The sequence below is a fragment of the Larus michahellis genome, chromosome 8 (genome assembly GCF_964199755.1).
Source record: "Larus michahellis chromosome 8, bLarMic1.1, whole genome shotgun sequence".
Taxonomy (NCBI): Eukaryota; Metazoa; Chordata; class Aves; order Charadriiformes; family Laridae; genus Larus; species Larus michahellis.
In genome coordinates this window covers 26578418-26594745 of record NC_133903.1, presented here as the reverse complement: position 1 = coordinate 26594745, position 16328 = coordinate 26578418, and the positions used below count along the sequence as shown (strand labels likewise).

The window sequence follows — 16328 nt, the reverse complement described above, 5'->3', positions numbered from 1 at the left end:
TCCCTCAACGGCATGGAGCCTCTGGTAGCATTGCTGAAAGCCAGGTGATCCCCACATTACTAAGCCACCTGGGAACTGCCCAGCTGCTATCTTAAAAAAAAAAAAAGGGCTAAAAAAAAAAAAAGCTGTAAACCTCCAAAGAAAAACAAAACATCACTGGGAAAAGTTATGAAGGTTTTCTTCATATTAGTCATTTAAAAATTAAAGGGGCCACCCGGTACACACCCCATGTCACAACACCCAGAAGGAGAAATAGGACAAGCAGCTTTTACAAACGGAAAAAATTAACGCCACCCCCCAAGAATAAGAAACTCTGAATTTATATAAAGGGCTATATTTTAAAAAATCTCCTTGTATACTGAAAAGACAGAATAAAAAGCCTATACAGATGATATATTTTGCAGAAAAATATTTACCATCCATTCCATTGTGTTGTTCGTAACTTCTTTTTCCCAGGATAGTTGGGGACCCATTATTAATAACAGGCGTAAACTTAGCAGGAGTCAGATTGTTGAGAGAACTGGACAAGCTCTTTGCAGGATCTGGTTTCGGAGGACATGGATGAGACTCTGTTGTGAAACAGCAATTAGTGAATTTTTAATTAGTGAAGATACTGGAATTATAAATCTGAAAACAACCTGCAAATTTCCAAGGTGACCAGGTATACCTCCCCTTATAGACAAATGATCTCAGTCAATAATTTTGACTGATGATTGCTATTGATATAAAGCATTTTAAGTATATTTAGGAATTCACCTCTACTGAAGATGTTAAAACCTATGTCGTAATATGCACTGTAACATATTATCCTAAAATAAGAGTTGATAACAAAAGCACTTTGTCTATTTCCAAAACACTACTCTCTGACAATTTGAGATCATCTGGGGGCTGCTCTGTATTAAAAGCCATCTTTGGGCAGTCATGCAACCACCTTAAACTCTGTGGAAATTACAACTCCGCCAGTTTTGCAAGGTTTGTAAAAAACTGGCCAAACAAATGAGGAATCAAAGCACCACCAGAAAGAATACACAGAGACTCTGAATTCAAAATTCTGGCTGAGGCAGAGATGATCAAGCACACACTGTTCAACTGAAAAAAATTTTGAGGAAGTTACAAGCAACACAAAATGGGAGCTTCAACTGAGTTTTTCTCTCGCAGGCCCAACAGCCAAGTTAACATAGAGCTTGAAGTACACTGAGCCCAACATCTCCAAAAATACATCCCCACCAGTCCATCAGCCTCCCTCCATTACTTTCAGTCTCTTCTCCCAGCCCAACAGTCAAATGGAGACCCTGACACTGTGCTAATGAAATCTCAAAACCTACTGTACAAACATTAAAAGTAAGATTTTATCCAACAGCAAAGCTTCTGCCCTTATTTATTTGGTTGCACTATACATATCCAAAGGTTTCTCAATCTGTGTATCTCATTAGTACACAGTAGAAGTACAACACTCAACAGAGAAGCAGTAAATATTTAATAAACCCTGAGCCTCACAATATTTAATCAACAAAAGCTTTCAAAGAAACATCAAATCAACTCCAGTGTTTCTCAGCAGAGGAAAAAGGCAATCAATTTCCTTGTTAATCTGGAAGCCTTCCAAGTACCACTGTCCAAGCTACCCTTCTGTGGTTAGACTGCAGTAATAACCTGAGACGTGTCTTCAGGGTATCTCTAGCAACCAGCAACACCAGGGAAAATGATTTTGCATTCATTTCTAGTCAGAGCTGGCGTGTCACGTAGCTGGCCTCTTCCAGCACCTACGACTTACACCATCCTGTACAGAGCTACTCAGTACTCCACCACAGATCAGCTCATGAGGCCCAAGTCCTCAAGAAAACCTTTTTTTTAAAAAAAAAAACATAACAAACCACCCAAACTAAAACCCAAGAAGAAAGTAAAGAATGGAAATACAGTCCCCTTGTCTAGCTCAAGCACAGAACAGCGAGCAACTGATTCACAAGCTGTGGAACACAGTGCCGCCCTAAACCCGAGAGGCTTCTTGGAGCACCCAACTGTAGGAACAGCCTCCAGACAGCCCAAAAACTGGAACAGTGGACTGATCAATTGTTCCCACAACATTATGTTCATGCCTCCGTTAGCAGAAGGTAACTTGTCCCCACATACATCAAAGGCCACAGCACTTACAACCCTCCCTGCACTTGAAAAAGTTTCTGATACATCTCTGTGAGCCCAGAGTGGACTGCTGTGCCACCAGGCCTGCCAAATTAAGGAGGAAAAGGAAAAAGGACACATTCATGGGCAGGTTTTCACGTTTTTTTTTGGTGATCCAGAACCAGCATCTAAACCCAGAACCAAATGGATTAGCAGAATTAGCTAGTAGGGTTTTTTTGTTTGGTTGGGGGTTTGCGTTTTTGGGGTTCTTAATACCTAAATACCGGAGTACTGCTTCTAAAGGCTTTCGAACCACTTGCTTTAATAGCAATGGGTTTTCTGATGCCTCAGGTAAACGTGCTGTGCCTGTAAAATAAAGAAAAATAATTAGAGGGTAAAGACATTTAGGTATTGTAGCAAAACTAAATGAGTAACTCAAGTATCCGAAAAGAGCTTTCCAATCAAAAGGAATTTTACAGGTTGCAAGCATGTCTTGGCAACAGGACACAAACACAGAATGCGAAATGTAATAGCAAACATTAATATTTAAAAAAAAAAAACTCATGAATTTTCAAAGTTATTTGCCTAGCCTACCATCAGTTAGAAGAGCAGCCCAAGTATAGCTAGATTTTAAGAAACCACTAACTACGTGCAAGAGGGCGTTGCGACAAGTTGCACAACAAACTTTATAGGACAGGAATTTCAAAGGGCTCCTTTGCAAGTAGGTCCCAGCTGCATCACCACTCACATTCTGCTTTGATTGCCGCGCTGTTAATAGGCAGGTAAGGATGTCTTGCAGCATGCCAAGGGCGCAAGATATCTCGACATAAACGTCTGGCAATTCTTGTCAGTTTTGTCGTATGGAGATAGAAAGCTTGTCGTGTCTTCATAGCAAACTTGGGGCTCCCACTGTTTCGTACTGGCACACCATGAGGACTCTAGAAAGAAAGGAAAAGAAATATGATTTCTAAAAAATAATTATTAGGAAGTAAGGTTTTAAAGAAGAGGAAGACTATCATATAAAATCACTTTCAACTACTGATTCCCAGACGTAAGAGCAGAAACAGTATTACAGATGAAAATATTTTCAGCCCAGCTATTCCTCTTTTCCCAAATCTTACCCACCAACATTTGGAATTTTCTTCCAAAATATTTCAAAGGATAAAACGAAGGTAAGCATTTTCTCTACACAGGAAACTATTTATTTCTGTGCTGTCCCAAGTTTTAAAGTAGAGATCCAAAAGCCAGACCTAAAGAAGTTACCTGGTGCTATCATGTGTGATTTAGTGCTTACAGAGCCAAGAGAAGGACTCTCAGACTTTGGGTGCTGAGAGTTGCTCTGGATATACAACGCAAACTCCTTGTAACAAAGCATTTGGAAGAGGGAGAGGAAAATCACAGAGCAGATGCATGGCTAAAACATACATCACCAAATCGCTTCCCAAAGCAAACATGCAGCATGCAAGAATGGTTTTGTCTTAAAGTTGCGAGAATTTCTGTTTTAATTCTTACTCTGAACTCAATGAATGCATTTACAGAGTTGTTCAATATTCACAATAAAGAACAATACTGAGAGACATTTATCTACTACAGAGAGAGAAAGCAGTATCTTCACGAAAAGCAATTAAGTCAACCAATAAAATAATGCAAGTAGTATTTTGCTACCTCAAACCTGCCCACAGCTGGAAAATAGGAGGAAATTTCAGTTCGGGGAGAACAAGACTTCCCCCTCTCTGACTATTTACATACTTTTTAATTAACAAACAAGAGGTATAAGGCTGATAAAACCTGGCAGTTTTCTCAGCTATTAGGCAGCTTCAGATGGCAAAGAGAAGCATGGAAAGGACAGAGGTTAGACAAAAGGAATAGAATAGAAAGGGAATGATGGCAAAGCCTAGGAGAGAGGAAAGGAATTAATCTACAACCAAAGTTCAGTGAGCACTTTCCTTCTGTCCATGTGATGCAGCTACTTTTTACAACCAGCTCAATGTATGATGCTTCCAGACTGAACTTCCACCAAATTCAGAAAAACTCTGAGAATTTTGTTTTTTTAAATAAAAAGGGGAAAAAATAAACAGAAGAAGCTCATACAGTGCTTACTCAAACCTATCCAAAAGGAAGGAGGATTAATTAAAAAAATAAAGAAAAGGACGAAGTAGAAAAACAAGATAAGAGATCTGTGACAAGCCACTAGCTATTCAGGGTATCTAATGTTGAATGTGCCTTAGGAAAGGGAACAGGTTTCAGGAAATAATGAATTCCTTTATGGAAAAAAAGTCCTCTTCCCCCTACAGCAAAAATCGTGGAAACCGAATACCCAAAACACTTGCTGGCATTTCAGTTTTTTCCATCTTCATTAAGTTATCCCACGCATTTGATGGCTAGTTTGCTAAACAAATGTTAGTTTTTTTTCTCAGGGCAGTACTTGGCAACAAATTACTTACAGCCAAAGTTAATGTGCCAGGTTTTGCAAGACATGAAATACCAAACCGAAGACCAACAACGGAGGCCGAAGGCATTCTTTTAGTCGTTAAATATTTAAGAACGGTGAACAATTATTTGGGTATCATGGCACCTAGCTTTCCAGGCAAGAACACAGAGCTCTCTGCTTTGAAGATACCTACCAAATTATTGCGGTTTGGTCCTGGTCTCTCCCCATCTAACCGTGTTGGCATTTTCAAGCCACCATATTTCTTCCAGTAGGTCCAACAGGATGCACAGAGGCGACACTGCATGTTAGGGGGACCCCAAGAATACCACTGGTAAGACTGTGTGGCTAGAGATAACAAAGGTGGAAATTATATATATCCTCAAACAGGATCACTTTTCAGAGCTTATTCTCTTTAGAACCATCACAAAAGAAAACACACGCAAAGACAGTGCAAAGCTCAAACAGATCTTAGAAACCTGACGATGGCTTCGCGGTCATCCCCACTGTCACACGTACTTGTGATTTCAGCAAAATTGATTACACACATAAAACCTCTTTAAAACATGAACAGAAAAAACAACCAGTAGGATGGAGAAATTTCCTGCCAATGAAACAAAGCTCATATTTTGCAAGACTGGTAGACAACAATTTCTGCAGAGCATGAGAGAGGGAGGGGAGATTGTCTTCAGGAACTCCCCGTACATTAATTTTACAACTAAAGAACATAAGATAAATCTGTAACTTGACTTCTCACACAATGCTAGACATGAGCATCTCTAAAGGCTCCCCATAAAGAAAGACAACTATTAGAACTCAGTATATTAATAATAGGCAGATCACATACAAAGATATCACTTATTTTGAAATCTACTGAAAAACGATGAAAAAATTGTCAACGTCACACCTTGGTGATTAAAGTCTTTGCTCAATAGCTACCTACAATTACATAGGACATTTTCTAACTCCCCCTTACGCATTTCATAATTATATTTACCAATGTAACACTAGTAATGAAAAAATAAAAAAAATAAAAAACAACCAAAACAAAAAAACAACCCCATTTTTCTTAATGCTGCTATGTCAAATTCTGCCTTTTCTCCCACCTCCCCACCACAACACAGCTTTTACTTTAGTGTTTGCCACACACTCGCGCTCTCTGTGCACAGCTGCCATACTGGCATGTCACTTACTATAACAGCTTTCACAGGCCCGTCCTGCTCCCGCGTTCTGTGCCTGTACTCCAGTACCATTTACCACTCCTGGTTTGACATTATTTACATTGATCTGGTTGGGGTTTGGCTTGTTACTTAAAACACAAAGCAAAAAGGAGGACAAACATTAATCAAGGCATGCCATTTCCTATGTGACTTTAAAAAAAAAAAAAAAAAAAAAGGCCCAAAACGTTTGAAGATTTAAATTTCGTTCAAGTGCGGCTTCCAGAACAAGCTATACTTACCAGTAATCAGGCTCCCATGAACACACTGTCTCTGATAATATCTAAATAAAGCTGATAATAAAAATAACTATAATAATAGTTAGACACCATTTTCAAGAGTCCAAAACCATTTAAAAACAATAAACCAGTGAGGCCAGGTAGGTGGTAAGTGTCATACTCACTATCCCAGAGATTCTAATTTAGGTGACAAAAAAGATCTTATCTACAGATGGTTTGAAACTAGAGCAGGGTGGGTTTAGATGAGACATTAGGAAGAAGTTCTTTACACTGAGGGTGGTGAGACACTGGCCCAGGTTGCCCAGAGAGGTGGTGGAGGCCCCATCCCTGGAGACATTCAAGGCCAGGCTTGATGAGGCTCTGAGCAACCTGATCTAGTTGAAGATGTCCCTGCTCACTGCAGGGGGGTTGGACTAGATGGCCTTTAGAGGTCCCTTCCAACCCAACACAGTCTATGATTCTATGTCTCTGAGTCTTTAACAGGAGTGATATTTTACTTAAATCTCCAAAAGAAGCCTGGGGGAAGGAGCAGTAGAGGTAGATGGAGAAAGGTCAACCCCTGCCTTACTCAGGGAAAGATAATCCTAGACTGCAGTCACAAGTATTTCCACGTTGTCTTGCTGCAAAGGTTTGCATCATGTACCGTTCACACAAGCTCACCCAACACATCCAACAAAATCTTTGGAGATGGCATATACACAGAAATATTAATGAATACAAGCCTTCTGGCAAGTCTTAAACTATGGTCTGCACTTTTCTAAAAAGCATTTTAGGTTTCTACTAAATGGAAAAAGCCCGAAAGCTTAACATCCACAGAGCAAGAAATGCACTGATGGCTGTCACTAATATGTTCTAATATAACAACATCTGAATGACCGCAGCGCATCCCTATACTCCCTTGAAAATGTCGACTCAGGGGGTGGGGGTGGAGGGGAAGCAACTGGCAGGAGCCGAGAATGGAAGGGCAAACAAAACCTTGGCATAGAGAGCAGTATGGAATAGTACAAAATCTCTGCAGAAGAAGAGGTGTCAGAGGCATTTAAAAAACCCTTGGCATGGGAACAAGAAGGACAGAGAATTGATATTGCAGGGACAGGACTTCCGGGGAATGGAGGGAAAGAAGTCACACTTTAAGTTTCAGAGAAGAACACAGGATGAGCTTACAAAACACGCAAAGTTCTGTTAGGAGCTCAGCTTACAGAAGCAACAAAATGCAGGCAGCCTTTAGTGCCAACTTCTGAACACAAGCCCAAGTTGTAGTGCCAATTACATTTCCCTCATATTCCCTTACCTGAAGATCGAAGGAAGAGGGCATATTTCTTTTATTTCCAACTAATAAACCCATGATTTGGAACCCACTTATTCGAGCAGCAATATCTTAAAATGGCTTTCTGGAAACACATTTTCTTACACATCAGTTGCACGCTGACACAGGAGCCACAGTGATTTCAGTGACCTAGAATACTTATTACTTCTCACCCTGACCAGCGCTGCAGAACCAGCATTGTGGGAATATGGCCAAATTAATTTGTTTCTAATGGGGCATCAATATTAGGTTTCACATTCTCAGCAATGACCCCTGGAAGCAAAGGAGTTCCAAGTGACTGAATTCTGAAGACAACTGGCCCTCGCAGCTCCAGAACAAACCCAAACGTTACTGGAAAGCTTACGCTGCCCTGGAAGCCCTAAGGTCATCCTTCTCCTCATCTCAAAACATCCAATCAGGCACTGAGATACAGAGCTCAGAAAAGCTCCATTGCTATAGAGACAAAAAAAAAAAAGATTGAGCTGTGTATGACCTCCAAGGATCACACACACGTTACAGAAAGAGGTAAAAGAGTGTTTGCCCAGTCTCAGAAGAACTTCAGATGGCATTCTGATGGTGCTCCTTGCTGTAAAGTTTAGGGGCTCTCTGCAGAAGAGAAAGCTTAGGACGCTACATGGCACCGAAACACTGTGAATAGTTTGTTCCCCTGTAAACAGCCCAAAAGAAGCAGAGAAGAGAAAAAAAATAAAGGCACTTAGATTAACAAGCCTGATTAGATTTTCTTCTCCTTTTGCTTACTAATTTGCTCGGCTCTTACAAGGATTAAAGTGTTTCAGGGTGCTTATCAGAATGGCACGAAGTTCTGACACCACAGATGGGCAGGAGATCTGCCAACACATTTAACAAAGGAAAAGTTGAAAGAGGGTACACAATCACGCTACCCAGCCTTTCCTCTGGGATGTCACTATAGTAACCCGCTGCAAAAGAACTTTTGCCAATGATTCACCAGCAAACTCCATGTGCAAACATTACCGAGATGCTGTAAAACAAACAGCCCTCACAGATGCACACTGCCACAAGCGGCGTTGCTCAGCAGACAGAGCAAAAAGACCGAAGTAAAGAAAACTAACGTTCCATGGCTATGGCTCAACATCAGACAGGTTGTTTCCCTTCTATACATTTATTTATCCTCTGAAAAACGTGGTAAAGGAGACTTAAATCCATCAGTAAAGCACGCAGAAAGGTGGGTGATGGCCTGACTACGCTGCCCTCTCTGCAACCCTCAACAAACTCGGACTTCAAACACAAGTGGAAAGGGAGGTACGGGTGGAGAGCCGATCACCAAATCACGCTGATCACAAAACTGTCAGGCAATAACGTCAGCATTTTGGGAACAGTACAACTAACGTAGCTGCAACAAGCCCCAGGAAGAGTCCTGCTCCAAAGCTAATGGCAAGTTTCACAGGGGCAGTAACAATAAAATTTAGGCAGCTAATGTCTTTGTCACATGAGGGGCAAAAAGCTCTTAATTGTTGACGGTATGTTAATTAAAGTTGCTTGATACCACCAAAGCCTGCTACAGCTATTAACAAGAGAATTAGATGAATAACTGGATGAATCATTAGGCAATTAATGAAGCTGAAGTGAAAGATGCAAATAAGGTAGTGAGAATACTGATGGTGCGGGAAACTATCATTTCCAGCTCTTACATCAAGAATGAAAGTCTTTTAACTGGGTTTCAGTTGTGCTGGAGCAGTCGGTTATACTGGAACAGGGATCACGATGTGCAGATTCGTGGGCTGTACTCTGCAGATTACTCTCAACCAAAGAGATTAAGGTGATAAAGCACAAAGAAAGAAGGCACTGGAAATCAGCCATCATGGATTGAAGCCCCTGCCCAAAAACCCCAACCTTAAGGTCATCTCGAGCCAGGCAGAATGCCGAAATCCCTTCACTGTACGACCAGCGTTTGACCCACCGCACAGTGATAAAATTGTAGTTGTTAAAAATAACTATAAACTTAACACCATCAGCAAATGTCTCCTGTTATTCAGGAAACCATGGTGGCGGTCGATGCAACAGAGCAATTAAGAAATAAAAGCCTCAGAAATAAGAACAACTTTTAAGCCTTCGTAAGCAACACTTCTGCCATCTACACCTCTAGGCGGCTAATGCAGGTGTCTGGATTCCTCATCCAGACAAGAGAGAGGCGAGCTCTCATCACAGCTCTCCAGGCTACTGGAAATACCCACTTCTAAGAACAGGTGTAATGTCTGCTAAACAATGCTTTGTAAAAATCAGAAGCTTTCTCCAACAAAATCTTGAAGATGGCCATTTTAAGAAGCACAGCTACAAAAAAGAGAACAGCACCGCACTTTTAACTTTTCCATGCTGCAGTGGACCTCTGCACAATTGAACAGAGAAGGAAAAAAGTCTTGTTCCTTAGGCAGTGGACAACCAAGAAAGAGATAAAGGAATTATCTTCAGCTTGTTAAGCAGTTGCCCCTTGTAGTCATCCAAAGCTTTGGCCTATTCTTCCAGTTTCCTTATTAGCTTAAGAAAAGAGGCAGGGTAGGGAGAATAATATTTCCCTACATTACAGGCATTTGTGAGGCAGCATTTGCAGCTTTAAAAGTGTGTTGAGATTCTCAGATAAAATACTGTAAGTAGAATGTATTCATTTACATTTACAGATGTAAATTTAAAATTTACATTTTGGAGGCTGGGGATTACATGGAGCACTTCATTCTTCCTTTTCTGTTCTTACCCCTTCTGATCCCACTTAGATCAAAGCAAAAGAGAGAAAAGCCACACAAAATCGTTATGTCTCAGCCTCCATGATTTGCAGATGTCCTAATCCCCAAAAGCACCAGCTATGCAACCAGACAGTTGTCAAGAAGAAGCAAGTAACTAGTACATATGATGTCTGCAAGATTAGTAAAAACCAGAATATGACTTCCGCAACAGCCTGAGGAGTATGTTTGGGTATCCGCTAGAAGGAGAAAGAAACTGAGACTATGTCTGCAACAAGAAAGGTCTCCAAGCCCCGTGTTCGCACTGGGGGACGGCAGGATGAACTGTGTTAAGAAGATGGGATCCCTTTGTGCATTCTGACTCCTGCTACTGCTTTATTTGACATCACTTTCACTGACAAAGAAATTGCTACAGAAAACAACTACAAGATTAGTTTTCTTTCCAGTATTTCCTGACCGTAGAATTCAACTGATTTTATACTTTTTCCTTTCGCTAGGAAAGCACATTAGCGCTTTTCAACCTTCGGGATGCGTGACAAAGCCATCCATACAAACATTGGGTTCAGTCACATCAACTACAGATGTCTGCCCCAAAACCAGGGTTGCTCTTGGAAGGAGCACAGAAACGTTTGTCTACTATCTAGGATGTTGGTTTAGGACTTCATAACCTCACATCAATTACCACCATGCTTCAGTTCCCCACATTATAAATCTGGGGCACGGTCTTAAGTTAAAAACTATCAACTCTAAAGCTTCACGTAGAGCTGTTATTTTTCACTGCATAACGTGTATGTGACTTGAGGAATAACCTTTGAAGACAGCTTCTATTGTTTTTCTTATTATTTTCCTCCCCTCTCCCTAGATTTTCTTATTAACATCACAGGAACAAATGAGTCCTATCAGTGGAAGACAGCCTGAGCCCAAAAAGAAAAGAAAAATAAAATTGTTTGAGTCTGATATCCTTCTGGGTCTCTCTTTACAAACAATTTTACACCAGTTATTGTTAGAATAGGTTTCATTAAATCAGCTGATACGCTTCTGCATAGGTCTTGTGACAGCCTACATCGAGTCATTTATTTTTGAGGTGACAAGTGGATCGTTATGGTTCAAGCCTCAGAACAGGAATGGGCTCAGTAACATGATAAGGACAAATCAATAACATTGATATTTAGATCCCCACACCATGTATTGCTATTACAAGCCAAGAATATAATCTTCTTCTAGGTCACAAGATAATGTAGATGCAATATATTCCCTATGTGCCAGACCTTGTACTGAAACTTCAGTAGAAATAATAATATAAAAAAATATCTCAGAAGTGCTTAATTGTTGCCACATTTGGACGTATTAATAGCAAAAAAAGCAGCAGAAGCATTCAGGTGGGGTTAAACAAGTCATGTACGCAATTGCTACTACACTTGTAATGATATTGAAAGAGGAGGAAAGTCTGACACCCATTTTACCAATTAAACAATATGTAAGTTAAGGTATAACACTCAGAAAATCAACCATGGCTGGGAATCAAAGCCAGAGATAAAAATAGCAACCACACGTGTAGAGACAGAGGTCTTTCACTGAAGTAGAGAGGCAAGTTGCTGATTTGATTATATTCTCTAGATAGGGACAAGAATTATCTTGCTGAGATAGAGCGTTGAGGGGTAAGACCACTCCAGCCAGCCATTACCAAATGAGCACCAGAACTTTGAAATACAAAGCCCTACCTACGTACGTTATAATCCAAGAGCAACAGCAAGACTAACAGGCTCTCTTGTCTGCAATATCCTTTTGCATCCACAGTCTAAATTACGTTGGCTTTTGCTTTATAAGCTTATCACATTATGAATTCATGTTTAATTTGATGTCCAGCGTCTCCCTGCAGAGCAACACCACCCACCAAAAGCCACACTGTTGAAAAACTGCATGACAAGAAATATATTTGGTTTTAGTCTATTACATCTAATTTTTAGTAAATTCACCTGAGAGATACCAACATATTTCAAAGTAAAAAAGAAATCAGGGATCCTCTATTTTCAGAAGAAATAAGGGACTGTCTCGCAAGCTAAACATGTAAAACTTAGTTTTGCCTTAAGTAACAGAACACATGGTAGAAGTTCATAAGTATTTGAAAGGAGACAGCATAAAAGAATAAAGGATAATACACATGGGAACATATCTGGAAGTGAAACTTGAAAAGAGAAAGGACAGGGGAGATTTAATGTTCCACACTAACAACTGTTGACTAGGTTATGCAGAGGATACACAAAAGAAGAAACATATTTTACTACTATTTTTATATATATTTGTATACATATTATATATCATTATGTATTAATTTTAATATAGATCTATATATAAAACTTACATCTATCTAAACAACATGAGGAAACAACCACACATTGGTGATCCACTGGTGACAAAAATTAATAAAAACATCTATTATTGAGTAGTTAATTAGCTACCCTTTTGTTCACAACTATGCGGACCTGCTACCAAGTCCCCAACTCCCAATCTGTATAAAAATAAAAATTAGAAGATAAGTAACCGTCACTTCAGGATGGGAACATCATACAGCATGAAGGAGAGAGCTGGGGCTGTTCAGCCTGGAGAAGAGAAGGCTCCGGGGAGACCTTAGAGCCCCTTCCAGTCCCTAAAGGGGGCTACAGGAAGGATGGGGAGGGACTCCTGATCAGGGAGTGGAGTGATAGGACGAGGGAGAACGGTTTTACACTGAAGGAGGGGAGATTTAGATTGGATATCAGGAAGAAATTCTTTCCTGTGAGGGTGGTGAGGCACTGGAACAGGTTGCCCAGAGAAGCTGTGGCTGCCCCATCCCTGGAGGTGTTCAAGGCCAGGCTGGATGGGGCTTTGAGCAGCCTGGTCTGGTGGGAGGTGTCCCTGCCCAGGGCAGGGGGTTGGAACTAGGTGATCTTTAAGGTCCCTTCCAACCTGAACCATTCTATGATTCAATAACATGACAGCCCAGCATCCTAACCAGGAAAGCCCAAAGGGAAAGTCCTCGTCTGCCCACAGAGGAAAAATACCCTGTGCTCCACAAGTGGAAGGTCGGCATGTGGGAACAGCTTTGTCTTTTACACACTCGTAAGCAGCAGCGTAAGCATGCAGGGAGGAGGGCTGCTTTGTTCTAGCCATTGAACTACTAAAGTTACCGTGTTTTCTTCCACAGGGCCCCTAGTTGTTTATTAGCATCGGGGTGGTCAACATCAACTCAGCTAAAACACAAAGGAACTCAAGCCAATTCAAGCATCAGCAGAAGGTGCCTTATATTGGTAACCTAATTTAATAGTTCTCTCAGATGTTTGTTCAACTATGTCTGTCATCATGTAATTAAAGCAAATACATCATACTGACAGGCCATGGAAACATGCATCAGACCCTCTACAATGAAACAGAAAACAAAACAATACAAAAAGATACTTACTAGTTGGGTATATACACTTGTTTTAGCTTGCTTTCTGCTTCTGCTGCTTTCAATCGTTTCTTTAAAAAGAAAAGGAAAAAAAAAAGTTAGGATAAAAAGAAAAGGAAAAGAAAAGGAAAAGAAAAGTTAGGATAAAAAGACAATAAGGACTATTTCACCTGGGAGTCAAGTAATACACCTGTAAAAACTTTAGTGTTTATTAACAAACAATGCAGCTTTCCTTTCACTGAGCAGGTACCACAAAATCCTTTTCCACCAGGAAAATGTCCACTGAAAACACTGACAGTGTACAATGACTATTAAATGACTATGTACACAGCTTTTCAAAAAAAGGCAAAGAGATGACAATCTACTATTTATAAAGACAAACTTTTCATCCCCAGTCACTTCAATACAAATTCAGGCATTGTTCCTCCCACAACTCTTTTCTTTTTTTTCTTTGTTTGTTTTTCTCCTGCAGAGCAAGATCTGACATCCCAGTTTGTTTGTTCTCCATGATAATATTCACCAACTGGGCAATAACGGGCACAGTACTGCACCTTCTCCATCCTATTTCCTCAACACCAGAACCAATTCCAAGAGTTTGAAGGAAGACTTTTTTGTTGATAGTCCTCACTTTTGAAGACTGACACAGATGATTTTCTTTAAAAGTTAAAAAGGCCAAGAGCTCAACTCAAAACTGATGCAGAATTACCAAAATATATTTAATTATGGTATGTCATCACTTCTGACTAAGCATCAGCCGTGTGCATTTGCACTTTCTAAAGGTGAGAAGCTCTTTAAAAGGAAATTAAAAAAAAAGGAAATAAACCCCAGGCACATGCACAAATGTCAGAGGGAGGGTGGCAAAGACCCTCAAGGGGGTAAAAAGGGGAGAAGCTAACTAGATCAAACCACCAGCCCCTAATGAAAACCACCATCGCCAGGAGATATTAAGGAACATGAAAGATGCATTTAAGGGAAAAAACATCCAAGAAGTAGATTTTTGGAGCACGGGGACTCATGTTTAGAAGTGCACACCGTTTGTCTCATTACATGGTCCTACTTTAGTAAAACCATCTGTTAACTTCTGTCCATGTTTCTAGAGCAAATGGATTAGAAGATCCCTTCAATGGGATGTCTGTAGTAAATTCCCCCAGAATAGCACTGCTCTGATTTTTTTTTCAGCTCCAGCTGTGAACTTGCTGATAGCCCAGAAGAACATGGCGGAAGTAGGCAATTAGCATGAGCTTTACTAACTGCCCAAGAATTCCTCTTATAACTCAAACCTTCGTACCATTTAAAAAGTAAAAGAGGCATTCTGAGGTTCAAGTTTTCTCTTTATTCCATAAGCGAAATTACTTTAGGGTGAACATCTGGAGGCCTCTAGTCCAACGTCCCGTGCAAAGCCAGGCCTAGGCTCTTCAACTTCCATGCCCGTAACAGTGTTCTGCATAAAGCCACAACGATGTTTCCCAGACAAACCAGTAGCACGGTGATATTCTGGACAAACAAATTAGCTTAACGTTTTCTATGCACAGCCTCAAGGCACAGTCTAGGAAAATAATTCTAAAGCTAAAGTCAGTATCTTCATAGGCACAGGAAGCACCAAAAAATGTAATAAAATCGAAGTGTGTGTCACTGAGGAACTGGACAAGCATAAAAATCCTTTTTACCGGGACACGATGGACACACGTAGAAACACTGAAGTAAAAGTTTCCCCACGAGGATAACTCTTGCTTTGATCAGAGGGACAGTCTTAAGCAACGGTTTTCCATTTGACAGTCTGACAGTTCCTTGCAAAAGCTCTCTAGGCTCCTAAAGAATTCCCCTCTTCCCTTTCCTGCAAATAAAAGTCAACCTATCTTAGAAATCAAAGAATGAAGGCGTCAGACAAGAGAACAAGGACTGAGAAAACAGAACTCCTGAAAGTTATCCCGAGACTATGGGTGCACCTTCAGTGAGCTGCTTCCAAAAGCTGACTTCTTTCTGCTGGGGTAGGCAAGTTTCCCGGATTGCTTCTGTTAAGTCCCGTCGAGGACAAGGACAGCTTCCTGGAAACTGTCCTCAAAAAATCCAACTGAAGACTTCGTGGAGACAATCCTTATAAATCCCACAGACTTGAAGGAATCAATAACACACATTTTGCTGGCAGTTGGTGATGGAACTGAAGAGGTTCTCCCTCTGAATACAAACCACAAAGTCAAAGTTGAACACTTTCAGAACATCCTGCTCAAGTCTTTTCACACAAGAAACCAAAACATCCAAAGATGGGCCTCAAAAAGCGCTGTGACAATGGTTCTCTGACAGCATCAGAAGTCCTCCTCTACCTTGCAGAGAGACACTACTCCAAAAAAAATCATCCTTCAGCAAAATGCACGCTCTCAGGTGCACTTCAGCTCATGACCTGAAGGCTGTTCCACCCACAGCCTGGACTGAAACACAGATCTTTTTTTCCCCAGGCACTGCCTACCACGGGCAGTTATGTCAGCAGACAAACCGTCAGAGAGCTCATACTCTCCCCAGGAATCACAAGGAAGTCCAACATCGGATACTGATAAACAGCTTAAAATACTGCTTGATGAACTTTGTACAAGAACCATATTTCCTTGACAGCAGAGCAGGAAATTCAGGGAACTTCCACTGCTAGAGAACTTTTTTTTCTTTTTTAATTTCCACTAGATTTCTAGATTGGGTGTGTGTGTGTGTGTGTGTGTGTGTGGAAAGCTGCAGCTTTCTTGACAAAAGCTCCCAAGGGGACTATCTAGAGTCATTACGTTATGACAGTTTTGGAGATCTATGAATGGGAAAAGCTTCATAGAAGCACAATGCCTTACCAGCAGCTGAAATATTCTACTATCCACACTGAAAAGTCATTTGACTTGGAGACA

General features: G+C 40.7%; 1 protein-coding gene across 3 annotated transcripts in view; it reads right to left on the bottom strand.

The window, feature by feature from the left end:
• The window catches only part of MTA1 (metastasis associated 1), an 88315-nt gene that overhangs the window by 21326 nt on the left and 50661 nt on the right, over positions 1–16328 (bottom strand). For all 3 annotated transcript variants that reach the window (XM_074597101.1, XM_074597102.1, XM_074597103.1), the window contains exons 11-16: positions 13459–13517; positions 5737–5852; positions 4740–4891; positions 2864–3053; positions 2392–2481; positions 417–569 (exon numbers count right to left, since the gene is read on the bottom strand). In XM_074597101.1, coding sequence (XP_074453202.1) covers positions 417–569; positions 2392–2481; positions 2864–3053; positions 4740–4891; positions 5737–5852; positions 13459–13517 — 760 coding nt within the window. The remainder of the gene's footprint in view (positions 1–416; positions 570–2391; positions 2482–2863; positions 3054–4739; positions 4892–5736; positions 5853–13458; positions 13518–16328) is intronic.